Genomic DNA, 17,246 nt, shown 5'->3' with positions numbered 1-17,246 from the left:
TACAAGTACAGAAACTGTCAACATGTACAGAACGCATGTGTCAACTACATATACAAAATCTGAAGGTTATTTTTGGACCAGGTTTACAATGCAAAGTAGACCCTGGTTTATGGTATAATTTGCCACTAATTTCTATAGATTTTTTGGGCTCTTATCTTAGAAATGTTGGAATTCTTGATATTTATGTCCTGATGTCTAGAAATTTGCTGAATGCTTACGGATTTGTATATGTTTATTATACATAGATCGATGCTTGAATTGATTGAGTTAACTAGATTTTTTAATATAAAATTTTGATATCTCGTACAACCTAATGACCTTCTTTGCGATTATGTTATATCTGTTTTCTCCTTGGCATATTTGTATATTTGAGCTATAGTTTATCAAGCTGAAAATTCTTATTTCTTTACCAACTTAATTGATACCTGGCCTTTCTTTAGTACGTAATATGCCCAATTGATTTTTTGCATTGGAGAAACATGACGATATAGGATGTTGGTGTTTGGTCTACTTGAATACTTCGCTTAATTTAATTTGTTAGGCATATATCCATCATGTGAATGAACAATAACTTCCATTATAAAACATGTGAATGAAGCATTTTTCTTACTTTTTGTCTTCTCAGATTTGGTTTTGTGGTCAAAATTTCGTTATCAGCTAAATAAACGCATTCCCATGCTTAATAGTATTAGTCGTAATTAATTAAGAGCAAACTCTAAAGCCTAGATCGAGATTATCCCAATGTACTTATTAATGCATTGTTCTTTGTTGTTTTCTAAATACCTGTTTATGCATTTAGACTTTGTGACCTTATATCTTTGTTATAGTGTGGTTTTGTTATAGTATTGTATCCTTAAATTATGTCATTTAAAATTATTATTCCAAGTGTGTCGGTTACCAAGCCTTATTTTTGTATTCAGAATCTACCATTAATTAATCTTATATAAAGAAACTCGATCTATTAGCTTGTCAGATTCGCTGAACTTTTCCTCATAAATAAGAACTTTTTATAGTCCCTAAAATCATGAATAACCTTCTTTTTCTTTGTCTTACAGTTTAGGAATGAGTTGATCCTCTTGTTGAAAAAATTGGCTTAAAATGACATTTAAAGTGGTCATTTTTGTATTAATTGCAGTGAGACGAGATCCGCTTTTGGTATGGGTCGAGTTAAAGTGAATTTGAGTTTTCTTAAATGAGAGGTTTAATTTGATATATTATACACTCAAAATGGATAATGGTGAATGAGAAGTTGATTATCAAAGTGCACTTATTTGAGTTGAAAAAAATAGAGTTGAGAAAGCATTTAAGTAGTGCTTGAGAAAGCATTTAAGTAGTGCTTGTCCTCTTAGTCCCACTTGATGAAGATAAAAGTCTAGAATGAATGAGAGGGGAGGGGAGGGGATGTGCGGTGAATAGACTTTATAAATCTTTTTAAGTGGGCTTGAATTTTTAAAGATTTTAAATTAATTGCTTAACGTTAATTAATCTTTCAACACCACCTTAAAGAATGGTGTTGACTTTTTAACTTTATTGGTCGAGTCTAAAACATAATTAAAATCTGTGCACCAAAAAAATATATAAATTTTCAAATGATGTGCCTAGAAATAGAAGGATTTGAGTAATGTAAGATGGGTAAAGCAAATGTTGTAAGATGAGACAAGAAATTTATAGTGGTTCGAAGGTTTAGGTAATCATTCTACTCCACTCTATCCCTATCATCGGAAAGAATCCACTATATTGACCACTCTGGTATAAAATACAATGAATTGGATCAAATGCTTTGTTCACAAAGCTAGCATTGATCATAGAATTTCACAACTTCCTTGTTATTCTCCCCTATCTACCCTTGGTAGAAATATAACACAACGAACAAAGTTTCCTCCAACTAAGAGACTAAGTAAATTGATAGCTTTATTTTTTTAATCTATTGAGTAGCCTCTTTTTGAACTTAATATGATTAGACGATTAGCAATGAAAGTGTTTTAAATGCTTGTAGCTTGAACTTATCAATATATCTTTTGTGTCTCTTCTTTAAATCTTCAAACTATTTAAAGATGAATGAGTGAACTTGTATGTCTATCAAGGAAGAACAGGTTCAAATTGTTCAACCATTAAAACCATTAAAACATTCTTGGATTTGATGTGTTGAATTATTACTTGCAAATTGATATGTAATTTCATATTTGTAAACTTCGATATACTTTTAAATTTGGCATGTATCATTCTTGAAAGTTTTGCAACATACTAAAGACAACAAGATAATCAAAAGAAAATGTTGGTCGAAACATTTTGTTGTATTTAAAAACTTTGCTGCAAGAACCTCTGTCGTCACCCTACGCAAAATTGTGATGCCCTTGGTAACTTTGCACCATTTGAGAATTCATGCTACTAATCTTTTGCCACTGTCAAAGTTCAAGCCTTGATCTCTTCTCCCAAATACTATCTACTAAATTATTGAGCTAAACTCGTGCGAGCAGCTTGTATTTAATTTGTTCTGTTTGGACTAATTCTTGTTGTGCTTCACTTTTTCTATTACGACACATTATGACATCATTGATCAATTCTTGTTACGTTGTTTGTAATAGTTTCTTGCTAGATACTTAGAAAAATTTTCTAATAAATTTAAAAAAAAAAAAAAAAAAAAAGGTTGAATTCTACAAACCTAACTTACACTTTTGGCTCATAAAAATCTATGTACATATGTTTCTAACAATTTTTCTTTTTTTTTTTTTTTAAATTTTTTAAAAAATTAAAAAAAAAAAAAAAGGTTGAATTCTACAAACCTAACTTACACTTTTGGCTCATAAAAATCTATGTACATATGTTTCTAACAATTTTTCTTTTTTTTTTTTTTTAAATTTTTTAAAAAATTAAAAAAAAAAAAAAAGGTTGAATTCTACAAACCTAACTTACACTTTTGGCTCATAAAAATCTATGTACATATGTTTCTAACAATTTTTCTTTTTTTTTTTTTTTAAATTTTTTAAAAAATTAAAAAAAAAAAAAAAGGTTGAATTCTACAAACCTAACTTACACTTTTGGCTCATAAAAATCTATGTACATATGTTTCTAACAATTTTTCTTTTTTTTTTTTTTTAAATTTTTTAAAAAATTAAAAAAAAAAAAAAAAAAAAAAGGTTGAATTCTACAAACCTAACTTACACTTTTGGCTCATAAAAATCTATGTACATATGTTTCTAACAATTTTTCTTTTTTTTTTTATGATGCCAATACATATATTCAGTCATTGCCTCATTGGTTTGGACTTATAAATTTGGTACTTCTTTTACCCATATCTTTACATTTTATGAGTTTAATGAGGATTTTTTATTTAGAAGAGTGGTTTTAGACAAGTATTCCTATATGCCTTTGTTGTGGATAATTTTAAGAAAACTTTAGCTAAAAAAGTGTCAGCTCACAAGAACAAGCGTTTAAACAATATATGTCTAAAAGTTTCTCATACGTAAGGATCATATATTAGATATTCTATTAGCAGTACGTAAGGATCATAATACAAAAAATTATAGTAACAACATAACTTACTGTTTAGCTTACAAAAACATACATTGTCAATATATTCGATCATTTAGATTTTCTATCTCCATTATGGCCAGTAAAGTCTACTAACTCTACGTTTCAGCATTATTTGCTCATGTCTTTTAGATTGGGTTTCTTAATTTCCTCTTGCTGTAGTAGAATTTTATTCTGCTCCTTGACCCATCTGTTTCGGTTTCGGTTTAGTTCCGATTCTGAACCGTAAATTCCCGGTTTCAAAATATTACAAATCGAAATCGGAATCGCCCGTTCTGAACGTCAGTTCCACAATATAAAGAATCGGAACCGGAACTTAAACTTTTTGGGTCTCAATTCCGGTTCAATTTCTATAGTAGACGGTTTGGTTCGAACGCGGGTGATCCCATTTATATCTAGCTGGCTGGTATGAATTCCCTATCACTAGCTTCATCATTTATTTCTATTGAGCTTTGATGTTATTAATTAAACCAAAAGAAAGAAGAAGTGCAGCATTATGAATTGCTTTCGGCAGTGAAATCAACATTATTGATTAAGTGGGTTAGGTGGATTAGGTGGATGGATTATTATATGTTAGTGTGGCTGCATAACAACTAAATAAACTAAAGGGTTGCAGCACTCACTTAGTGGAATTAGTAGTGGGTTTACTTTTCCTATCTATAAATATGTTGTGTGTTCAGTTGTAATGTAATGTACTGAAGAAATCAAAGAAAACCATTTCCTTCACAAACCTCTATCTAGTCAGATTCCTCCCTTTCTCAATTAGTATAGATATATTTAATTGAATATATCTGACATTTGGTATCAGAGCCTATCAACCTTCCAACCCCGAGATATTTTTTTCCTAGTAAAGTATGGCCAATAATTTCAATATTGTGTGGTCGGGTCCTAAATTAGATAGGAAACTCGATTACAATTATTGGCAAATTATGATGACCACACATTTGAAAGCTCAAAATCTTTGGAGCTTTGTTGATCCCGGTCTACCAGAAGGAGTTGATGCAGCTGCTACACTGCGAGATCAATTGGCGTTGGGACAAATTCATCAAGGCGTCCAGTACTCCATTTTTGGTCAGCTAACTAGTGCTCAAACGGCAAAACAGGCTTGGGACATCTTAGAGGTGTCACACAAAGGAGTTGATCGGGCGTAGAAGTCTAAGTTGCAGTCGTTGAGAAGGTTGTATGATCGTTGTGAGATGACCTCTACAGAAACGGTAGATATGTATTTCTCTCGTCTTATTGATCTTGTAAATAAGATGAGGTTATACGGAGACACAATTGAGGATGGTGCAGTGGTTGAAAAAGTTCTACGAACGATGCCGATGAAGTATGACCATGTGGTGGCTTCAATAACAGAGTCACACGATACCGAGGACTTGTCAATTGCCGAGTTAAAAGGTATGATCGAAAGTCATATTGAAAGGATTGCGTCAAAATCGGAACCACTAGCAGAAGAAGCTTTGAAGAGCCAAGTCACCTTTAATATGACTAGCTCTAATCAAAGAGGTGGAGGATCTGGTAGAGGTCGTGGAAGAGGAAGAGGAGGATTCAGAGGAAGAGGACGTGGTAACTCAAATCAAGGAAGAGGACGAGGTAACTTCAATCAAGGAAGAGGTGGAGGTAATAATACCAAGCAAGGTAAATTTCCATTTAATTGCTACAATTGCGGCAAATTTGGACACAAAATTGCAGATTGCTGGTATAAAGAGGATGGTCATGAAAATCAAGCAAATGTTGCTGAAAAATCTGGTGAGAGTTCTACTGAATCTGAAACCTTATTTTTGGTAAGTAACAGTTTGTCTGCAGATGAAAGCATATGGTTCTTGGATACTGGATGTAGTAACCATATGTGTGGGAATAAAGAATTGTTTTCAGAGTTGGATGAATCAATACGATCTGAGGTGACATTTGGAAATAAGTCAAAAGTGCCAATTTTGGGAAAAGGTAAAATCTCTATTCAATTGAAGGATGGTACTCACAATTTTATATCTGATGTTTTCTATGTTCCTGAATTACACCAAAATTTGTTGAGCATGGGACAGTTGTCAGAAAAAGGATATAAAATTAATATCACTCAAGGGTGTTGTACCATTGTTGATGCCAAGGGAGTTTTGATTGCAAAGGTAAATATGTCTCAAAATCGACTATTTCCTTTGAAAATCAACCATGCACTTCTTACTTGCTTTAATTCTGAGATCCGTGATGATAATTGGTTGTGGCATATGCGGTTTGGGCATTTTCATTTCTCAGGATTAAATTATCTAGCAAGAAAGAAACTTGTCTCTGATTTGCCGATTATCAATGTTCCTAACAAAATTTGTGAGAGTTGTTTGATTGGGAAGAAGCATAGAGAACCTTTTTCTGTAGGCAAGTCTAAAAGAGCAACAAAGCAGTTGGAGATTGTTCACTCAGATCTGTGTTCATTGGAAGTTCCTTCAAATGGAGGTTGTAAGTATTTTGTTACCTTCATTGATGATTTCAGTAGAAAAAGATGGGCTTATTTTCTGAAACAGAAGTCAGATGCATGTGATGTTTTTCAACAATTTAAGGTTTTTGTTGAAAAACAAAGTGGTTATAAGATTAAAATTTTGAGAACTGATAGAGGTACAGAATATATTGCATGTGATGAATTTTTAAAGAAAAATGGTATTCAGCATCAAATGACAGCTAGGTACACTCCACAACAAAACGGAGTGGCTGAGAGGAAGAATAGGTCTATCATGGACATGGTGAGATGCATGATGAAATCTAAAAATCTGCCTAAACCTTTTTGGGCAGAAGCTGTTGCTTGTGCTGTTCATGTGTTGAACAGGTGTCCAACTAAAAGTGTTCGTTATAAGACACCTGAGGAAGCTTGGAGTGGGAATAAACCCTCTATCAGACATCTCAAGATTTTTGGATGTTTGGCATATGCACATGTGCCAGATCAGTTGAGAAAGAAGTTGGACGATAAAGGTGAGAAGTGTATTTTTATTGGTTATAGTGACATCGATAAAGGTGAGAAGTGTATTTTTATTGGTTATAGTGACATTTCAAAGGCTTATAAATTGATTTTTATTGGTTATAGTGACATTTCAAAGGCTTATAAATTGTATAATCTTGGTTATAGTGACATTTCAAAGGCTTATAAATTGTATAATCTTGAAACTCAAAAGGTTGTTATAAGTCGTGATGTCACTTTTGATGAATATGGTGCATGGGATTGGTCAACTAAAGAAGAAAGGTCAGTTGTTCCATTATTCCTGATAATGAGCACTTGGTTTCAGATAATGTTCAGTCTTCTTTACAGCCAGAGTCATTAGTTCGGAGATCTCAACGCGAGCGACACTTACCAGCTCGTTTGGAAGATTATGTTTTGGGTAATGATAATGACTTGACTGATGAAGAGATTGTTCAGTTTGCTCTCTTTGCAGATTGTGACCCTATATCATTTGAGGAGGCTGCTACAGAAACTCATTGGCTTAAAGCAATGGATGAGGAGATTTGTGTCATTGAAAAGAATGGTACTTGGGAGTTAACAGATTTACCTCCCGAAAAGAAGCCAATTGGAGTAAAATGGGTTTATAAAACCAAATACAAGTCAAATGGTGAGGTTGACCGTTTTAAGGCACGGTTGGTAGCAAAGGGTTACAAACAAAAACCAGGCATTGATTATTTTGAGGTTTTTGCTCCAGTAAGTAGACTTGATACTATGCGAATGCTTATTTCTCTTGCTGCTCAAAATGATTGGAAATTGTTTCAAATGGATGTCAAGTCTGCCTTTTTGAATGGTTTTCTTGAAGAGGAAATATATATTGAGCAACCTGCAGGGTATGTGAAGAAAGGGGAAGAAAATAAGGTTTACAAGTTGAGAAAAGCTTTGTATGGTTTAAAACAGGCACCCAGAGCATGGTATGGTTGCATTGATTCTTATTTTGTTGAGAATGGTTTTATGAGATGTCCTTATGAGCATACCCTATATGTCAAATACACAAATTCTGGAGATATTGTTATAATCTGTCTGTATGTTGATGATTTGATTTTTACTGGAAACAATTTGAAACTAATCTCAGAATTCAGGGAGGCACTCATTAAGAAATTTGAAATGACTGATATGGGCCTTGGTCTTGAAGTTGTTCAGATGAATGGTGGAATCTTTATTTCACAGAAGAAATATGCTACTGATATTTTGAGAAAGATCAAAATGGAAAACTCCAAACCAGTTTCAACTCCAGTAGCTGAAAAGTTGAAGATGTCCAAAGATGAGTGTGGTAAGAATGTGAATGTTACAGCCTATAAAAGTCTAATTGGGAGTTTGAGGTATTTGGTAGCTACAAGGCCAGATATTTCTTTTGGAGTTGGAATACTCAGTAGATTCATGGAGGAACCAAAAGAATCACATTGGGTTGCAGCAAAGCGAATTCTGAGATATGTCAAAGGTACGAGTAATGATGGAATTTTTTACTCTACTAATGATGCTGTGAAACTTGTTGGATATACAGACAGTGATTGGGTTGGAGATGTTGAGACAAGAAAAAGCACGTCGGGATATGCCTTCTATCTTGGTTCTGCTATATTTTCTTGGTCTTCAAAGAAGCAGCAGATTGTAGCAGCTATATTTTCTTGGTCTTCAAAGAAGCAGCAGATTGTAGCACTTTCAACCGCATGGTCTTCAAAGAAGCAGCAGATTGTAGCACTTTCAACCGCAAAAGCAGAATACATTGCAGCAGCAAACTGTGCTACTCAAGCAATTTGGCTTAGAAGAATTTTGGAGTTTTTGCAACATAAGCAGGAGGCACCTACAACAATTTTTTGTGACAACAAGTCTGCCATTTCGTTGTCCAAAAATCATGTTTTTCATGGTCGCAGCAAACACATTGATATCAAGTATCACAAGATCAGGGAGTTGGTAGCTGAAAAACAAATCAACATTGAGTACTGTGCAAGTTTGGTAGCTGAAAAACAAATCAACATTGAGTACTGTGCAAGTGAATGAGCTGAAAAACAAATCAACATTGAGTACTGTGCAAGTGAATGCCAAGTTGCTGATATCTTTACAAAACCATTGAAGACAGAGACATTTCTCAAACTGAAGAAGGAAATTGGGATGGAGACAAAGACATTTCTCAAACTGAAGAAGGAAATTGGGATGGCGAATTTATCCAATTTGGTTTAAGGGAGGCAATGTTATTAATTAAACCAAAAGAAAGAAGAAGTGCAGCATTATGAATTGCTTTCGGCAGTGGAATCAACATTATTGATTAAGTGGGTTAGGTGGATTAGGTGGATGGATTATTATATATTAGTGTGGCTGCATAACAACTAAATAAACTAAAGGGTTGCAGCACTCACTTAGTGGAATTAGTAGTGGGTTTACTTTTCCTATCTATAAATATGTTGTGTGTTCAGTTGTAATGTAATGTACTGAAGAAATCAAAGAAAACCATTTCCTTCACAAACCTCTATCTAGTCAGATTCCTCCCTTTCTCAATTAGTATAGATATATTTAATTGAATATATCTGACATTTGATATGTTTCACCAGGAATATAATGTGATACATCTCCTCCCTTTATCTTCTTATTATATATTATTATGGCATCATCCATGTCAGCTGCATTGCATGCATATGTAGTATTTCTTCCAATTAGATGGTGATAAGTATATAGTAATGTCAGTTACGGTGGGTATATAAAGAAGTTGTTCATTAATTAATTTTTTGTTATTCATATTCTAAAGTTTAAGAATAATAAATTCAAAAACATTTGCAGAGATCGACTTAACTCTAAACATATCGAGCCAAAATGTATATAATAATACTCTGTATGAAATTGGAACCACTTTTGAGAGTGAGAGATTATTATAGTAATATAGAAAAAAATTAAAAAAAATTATAAATTTAATGATATGAGAATATGAGTCACTTTTAAAAGTGTGAGAGTATTGCATGGATACAGATAGCCTTATATTTCATAAACAAAAAACTAGAGGGTGCTTTTTTTACTAATGGGGATGAAATTTTTTATTAGTTTTTTCTCCTACAAATGTAAAATTTTTGTGGGCTCCAAATTTGAGGAAAAAAACGTGTAAACAGTGCATCTCGTGCACTGCCGCATTGCACGCGCTAGTTGGACGCGCTAGTTGGACACAGTAAAATTTTATTTAAATTTTTTGTTAAAAGTTCTTCTTTTCTTTTTCTCTCTCCCCTCTTTCCTACTTCAAGTATTATTACTTACCAAATCATTGAGCTAAGTTCGTGCAGAGAGTCCGTATTTGTGTTCACAGTGTATTTTTTATCCATTTTATCGGGTCGGAGTGTGGGGAAGTTTGGAATTTGAGATTCAACCTTGAGAGAAGAGTACGATAAAGCTCAAAAGAAAATAAATGAGATTGCTCCCACGGGTGACAGTTAAAGGCATAGAGCCGTACAGCTTTGTACATTGACACCCACGCTCCGAGGTCAATCTTTCTTTCAGACAGTGTTTAGCTTTTTTGAGAATCTTTGTAACATATATATGTATAATATTAACAGGATGTCCCCTTTTCCGGTTTAAAGTTTGACACGGACGCATCATTGTGCCGTTCATCTCTGCCCGCATGTGCCCCGTGGGCCCCCTCTCCTAGCATGCACATTATATAATCTACTTATTATTTGACATAAAATAAGGTTTCAAATATAAGTTAAAGGTATTAGTTTTCTAAAGAGTTAATTCTCGACTTTCAATTCGACCACAAATGGTCCTTTAACTTTCATTTTTGACAATAAATAGTCTTCCGTTAAGATTTCTGTTAAATAGGTGTTAAATCTATGGGTAATATCGTCAAATTGATTAATATTATTATGATTACTTCTTTTTGAGAATTATATGACACCATAATTAATTTCAAACATTAATAAGCATTAAGTTAATAAATATAATAACAAAATGGACGTGACAAATCACATAAATGAACAAATTAAAAAAAAATTCTATGATTAATGTTCGCAATTTGTACTTGATTAATTATATTAATTCAACGGTGCCAACCTTCAATTATGTCCTAAACAAAATGTTTGATCGATTAATGAAGAGTGAAAACTATTAATCATCCATGTATGAACAACGATGAAAATTATGGAAACAAGGTTTAAAAAATTTCTTCCATTTTAATCTGTTGGTTAAATTAAAAACAGATAGCTCTAATATTAAATTTTCATTTTGTATGCATAATTACAAGAATAATGTGTATTGTCTTTTTATTTAGGAGTATTTATATTTGTTAATTTTTCAATTATGTTTGTTGGTGACAAATTGTAAACATTTTTATTTTATGACAATTATATATATCAATTTGACGATAATACCCCTAGATTTAACACCTATTTAACAGAATTTTTAATGGAGAACTATTTGTGGTCAAAAATGAAAGTCAGAGGACCATTTGTGGTCGAATTGAAAGTCGATGACTAAAAGGAGTACTAGCCCAATAGTCAGAGGACCATTTGCGGTATTAACTCTTTTCTAAAACTCTCAAAATAGACTTTGCCTGTAGGATCAATCTATCCAACTATATAAATCTTAGTTTAAAATTAATGAGTTAATTAATTTGATAAGATCAACCACACTGGAGAAAGTCAACCGCCCAGGAATATATATATATATATATATATATATATATATATATATATATATATATATATATATATATATATATATATATATATATATATATATATATATNATATATATATATATATATATATATATATATATATATATAAGCTTAGGCTCTGGTGCGAAAAAGGCCTCATGTGCGAAAGTGAGCAGAAATCTGAGCATTTGATCTGTCCAGATCAACGACTCTAAAAAGAAAGAACTTCTAATCTACATGACGCCATCTTCTCAAGTAAACCATCTCTGATCTACTGTGTTTGTATTTTGTTCAAATCATGAAAGGCACAAAATTGTCTCTTGGAAGGCACAACATCGTATACTAGAAAACACAACAATGTGCTCTAGAAGGCTCGCTCAATAATGTGTACTCTAAGGTAAAATATTATGTACTTCAAAGGCACAACAATATGCTCTAGAAGGCTCAACAATGTGTACTCTAAGGCAAAACAATATGTACTTTGAAGATACAACAATGTGTTCTGAAAGGCTCAACAATATGCTCTTCAAGGTTCGACAATATGCTCTAGAATGCTCAACAATATGTACTCTAAGGCAAAACAATATGTACTTCGAAGGCACAACAATGTGCTATAGAAAACACAACAATACGTTCTGTAAGGCGTAACAATGTGCTTTGGAAGGTCAACAATGTGCACTGGAAGAAACATCAGTGTGCATTGGAAGACACATCAGTGTGCTCTGAAAGGCACATCAGTGTGATCTGGAAGGCACACATTGTGCTCTAAAGTGTATAACATTGTGCTTTGCAAGAAAAAAAAAATGCTTTGAAAGATTAAAAAAAAATAACTTACTTACACAAATGGAAAAACTAAGACTGCATTTCTTTCTAAAGAAAGCTTTTCACCTGATCCGATTATATATATATATATATATATATATATATATATATATATATATATATAATATCGGCCTATAATCAGGTGAGAACCTGTGGACAAATTTAAACCATTAATCTAATAGATCTAATGGTTGAAAATAAACAAAACTTTGTAATATGTATAAAAATGACACCCACTTATTTTAAAATTTTATAATATTTATGAAAATGAGTTATAATATTTATGAAAATGACCTCGCTCATTCTTTTACTTAATTTCCCATCCATCAGATGTTGTAGATAAATGGATTGAATTTGTCTACAAATTCTCACCTGGGGAGTGGTTCTCATATGATTAGGATTTTATTATATATATAAAGAAAATTGTCATTTTAGTATACTGACTATTGTGGTCCTCTTAATTGCAGTCCACGACTTTCAAAAGTGTTAATTGCATACCCTGACTATTCAATTTCTGTCAATTTTGGACACTCCGGCCAAATTTTCGGCCAAATCTCATCGGAATTTCCTAAACCTTAAAATAACGAGGGCATTTTAGTCATTTCACACTGTATTTCTTCTTCTCCGGCGAGCTACCATTTTTTTCCGGCGAGCAACTTGGTTTTCATCAATTTGGCCGGAGCAGAAAAAATGGTTGCTCGCCGGAGAAGAACTAGGGTGTGAAATGACTAAAATGCCCTTGTTATTTTAAGTTTTAACAAATTCCGGTGAGATTTTGCCAGAAATTTGGCCGGAGTGTCCAAAATTGACAAAAATTGAATAGTCAGGGTATGCAATTAACACTTTTGTAAGAGGACCCCAATAGTCAGTAGACTAAAATGGCAAATTTCTGATATATATATATATATATATATATATATATATATATATATATATATATATATATATATATATATATATTGTTCTTTCTTCTACAGCAAATTGTTGTGCCTTCCAAAGCATTTTTTAAAAATTGTAAATGACGAACTTTTTTAAAAGATCAATTAATCTTGATCACTAATTACTCACTTGAGTTGAATATTGTTTGTTTGTTTATTATTTATGGTCGTTTATGATTTGTTTTGAATATCCTATATTAAATTTAATTTTTTCAATAATTGTTTAACATCTTTGTGTCTCCGGTGCACATATTTTACCTTCCAGAGCACATTATTGTGTCTTCCAGTGCACATTGTTGTGGATCGTATGTGACGAATTTTATTTTAAAAGATGAGTTGATGAATGGCTGAAATGCAACTGCACGTTAGCTTCTTTTTCACTTGAACCCATCCATCCATCCATATATATATATATATATATATATATATATATATATATATTAAGTGCATTTTTTTTCTATTAAAAATACGTCTTACTTATAATCTTAAATAAATGTTATTGTAAGAGGAGTAATGGATATCATTTTATAGACAGTACTAGCAACATTATATGCGTGGCATTGTTCATTATTAAAATGATGACTATATTACCTAGGTTAAAGAAAATAAATAAATAAATAAATAAATAGAAAACTTAAAAAAAAAAACATTATGTTTTTTCTATTGTAATCATAGATTGAGTTAGTAAAAAATGTTTAATAGAGTACGCTAAAATTTAAGGAAAAAAAAAAGTTGATAGAAATATTTGTTCATCTACCTTAATTAGTTTTTAAATTAGTAGGGTATCCTTGCTTCAAAAAATAAAAATAAAAAAAAATTAAAAAATAGTAGGGTATGCTTGCTTCAAAAAATAAAAAATAGTAGGGTATGCTTGCTTCAAAAAATAAAAAATAGTAGGGTATGCTACTTCAAAAGTTAAAACACACACGCACAGTCGAACACACTCATCCTCATATTTAATTATTTATATTGTACAAACATAATGTTTTATATCTCTTTAATTTGAATTTACAATAACGATACAAAATTTTCTGTATTCCGCACTTAACTTGTTTCTGAGTATGCCAAAAATTAAGATTCATGAAGTTCTAAATGAAAAATGTCAGGAAACTCACAATTATTTGGTAGAAGACATTGAAGCAAAGACAAAGTTTTGTATGAAATTCTAAAAAGTACCACATTAATTCTTTGAAATCTTAATTTCAAAATGAGAATTATAATTTACTTATTGAGATAGAGATAAAAGTTATAGAAATATGTTTGTAGAATATTAAAAAAGATAAAAAAATATTAGGGGTGGGCATTTCGGTTCGGGTTATCCAAACCGAACAGTTAGGTTTTGATTTATTATTAAAAATCGATTGATTTTATATTTTATAAACCGAAAGGTTTCGGTTTGGTTCAGTTAAAAATCGAATCAAACCGAAAAAACGAATGGATATATATATATATATATATATATAAAGTAATTATATATTTTATTTATATCCAAATGCTTTTATATTTACAAATTCATATATACTAAATATCCGAATCTCTAACTTAAATTTTCACAATTGTTCTTTGCTCTCAATTTTTCTTTGCGAGTTTGTGATGTTGTCGGATGGAAGACGCATGTGGAGAAGTCGGTCAAGTTTGGACTTATTTTAGATTGAAAAAATTGAAATATACATTTTTGACTTGTTGTTTAGATTTTCAAATTTAAATTATTAGTGAAAATAAATAAATAATTATGTGCACAAGAGAATTAGTTAGGGAATGTTTGAGTTTTCAAACATAACCAAAATCCAAGCCGAAACCGAACTATTTCAAACCGGAAACCAAATCGAACTAAAATTTGAAAACGAATTGTTTCATTTTTTTCAAAACCGAAAAAATTGAAAACAAACCAATCCCAAAAAAATAAAAATAAAAATTGAAAATTGAAATGCGCACCCTATAAAATTTGATAAAAGTGGCAAATAGATCACTAAATTTATCATTTTTTGCAATTGGATCACTAAACTTAAAAGTGTATATAGTAAATTATTAAACACGTAAAATATGTGTAATTTGGACCTTTTTTCTGGTAGAATCCAATCATATTCATTATATCATATGTATCAAGAATTGCAATTTCCTCTATCATATTGGTTGTGATGAAATATTTAAATGTTTTCAACTTAAATTGTATAATAATAAATCATAAAAATATCTCGATTGCACATATTTTACTTGGTTGATGGTTTGATTGCACACTTTTTAAATTCAATGATCTAATTAAACAATAGGTTCAATAACCGGTTTGATTGCACACTTTTTAAATTCAATGATCTAATTGCTCAAAAACAATAGGTCCAATAACCTATTTGACCATGGTTCCTAAAACTTTTAGCTAAATTTCAAATTGGATGCAAAATTTAAAATTCTACAAAACTTTTTTCAAGTTATTAAAACATAATTTGAACAACAATATATGGTGGGTTTAATATTAGCAGTGATTATTTCCAAAAAATAAAAAATAAAAAAATATTAGCAGTGATTATGACACTACTAACTGGGCATTGTTTTTCAAGGTTAGTTGTACTTTGACTTGAAAAAGTTTGAATAAATTAGAAGAATGATGGATTTCGTTTTAAAGCTAATTGAAAATGCACAAAATTTAATAAATTACTTTTTTTGTTTTAATTATTACGGAGTATCATTTATTTCCCTTTGCCACCAAATTACTTTTTTTGTTTTAATTATTACGGAGTATCATTTATTTCCCTTTGCCACCAAATTTTCCACCATAATTCATTTAATCATACGCTGAAATGATTACAAAGAAGATGGAATGGTACAACATTCTTCGAAATCAAACATAAAAATAATTTCTCACTTGATAGCGGACTGTTTCAAAAATTTAAAGTTAAATTCGTTGACGGAAATTAATGCTTCTTTAATATCATTGATCATATGGTCAACCCCGTAGTCCAAGACTTACCTTAGTTGAAAAGTCTTGCTTGAGTATCTATTTTCATTCTTCAATGTTCTTTTTTCATTGTCATCTTTGTCACCCAAGATGAATTTCATATAACCCATTACCATTTTTATGTTTCAAAAAAAAATGCCTTCTTATTAAAAATTGAAAAAGTGAAAAAAGCATGAATCCTCTTATAAAATATAACCCTTAAATAATATTTAATTTGTCATACAATGCTGAATAAAGAAACAACAAAGATTCTGAAAGTGAGCTAGAAATTATAATCATCTCACAGATAAAAAGAAATCCCAAAATTAAACCAGAAATCAACATCATCATCATCATCAAACTTTGTTACAATACCAAAAGGAGTCAATTTCAATTTTCATCCAATAAAAAAGAAAGGGATTAACCTTTTTACAGTGGGTTAGAATACCTAAAAATAAGCACCACTGTAAAAAAAAAAAAAAAAGAAGATAAAAATTAACCACATCTCTATAGAACCCAGCAGAATACATTGATTTGAAGACTGTGTTCAAAGGATGGTAAAAATTACCCTAGGCGCTAAACCGGCCGGCCGGCTAAACATGAACCGGGCATTGCTAACTGTTAGAGATAAGAGAAGGTCAAACACGGGTCTTCTGTAGCAGGGGAGAAATGACAAGGGAAGCCGCCTCTCTACAGGAATGATCCAACGGTTCAGATATCATCTTCAAGATCTCATCCAAACCCATACACCCGAACCGGTCCTCGTCTCTCTGGAGCAGCCTCAGCATTCCTTGAAAAAAACCCGGTTCACACGGCAAAACCAGCCCGCCGGCGCTCTGGAACCCGAACTCCTCCTCCGCCTTCTCAAGCAGCGAGATGAAGGCGGGGAGGTTGAGGAACCGGGTCGGGATCACGAACCGGCGCCGCTCGTGCCCCACGTAGACCGCCAGTGAACCGGACCGGATGCGGCGGTTCCGGGCGCCGGACTCCTCGGATCCCTTCACGGCGGCCTTGTTTCTCCACCGCTTCACCACTTGTTTCAGCCGTACGATTCGGGCTATCATGTTGCTCCGGTTGATCGCCATTGACCCCAGCGGAATCTGCTTTTACAAATTTCTAAAAGTGAGAGAGAGAGAGAGAGAGAGAGAGAGAGAGAGAAGAGGAGAGTGAAGCATAGACTTATAGTTGAAGATGCGAATAACTGGCCCACATTCCCTGGGCCCACATCCCCACACCCGTTAATTCCTGAAAGGGCAAACTGGAGTGAAAGAGAATCCAATTTCTTACTAGGATAGGAAAACATTGAACTTTTTCTTTTGACTAGGAAAATGCCAATAACTCTTTCTTTATTTCTGTAATCATTTTTCACTCTAAAAAATAAATTATATTATCGTATTATTATATTTGTAATTC

At 32.2% G+C, this 17,246-nt stretch overlaps 1 protein-coding gene across 1 annotated transcript; it reads right to left on the bottom strand.

Moving 5' to 3' along the window:
- Nucleotides 1-16,159: 16,159 nt before the first annotated feature.
- LOC116012727 (auxin-responsive protein SAUR19-like) lies at nucleotides 16,160-16,980 on the bottom strand. Its single transcript, XM_031252379.1, has one exon. The coding sequence runs from the start codon at nucleotides 16,916-16,918 to the stop codon at nucleotides 16,472-16,474; it is 447 nt and encodes a 148-aa protein (XP_031108239.1). The 5' UTR covers nucleotides 16,919-16,980; the 3' UTR covers nucleotides 16,160-16,471.
- Nucleotides 16,981-17,246: the final 266 nt, after the last annotated feature.

Source organism: Ipomoea triloba, chromosome 3 (assembly GCF_003576645.1).
Source record: "Ipomoea triloba cultivar NCNSP0323 chromosome 3, ASM357664v1".
Classification (NCBI taxonomy): domain Eukaryota; kingdom Viridiplantae; phylum Streptophyta; class Magnoliopsida; order Solanales; family Convolvulaceae; genus Ipomoea; species Ipomoea triloba.
This window is presented reverse-complemented; position numbering and strand designations above follow the sequence as displayed.

Coding starts and splice junctions, on each gene's coding strand:
- LOC116012727 (XM_031252379.1), bottom strand. CDS start 16,918: ATGGCGATCAACCGGAGCAACATGATAGCCCGAATCGTACGGCTGAAA.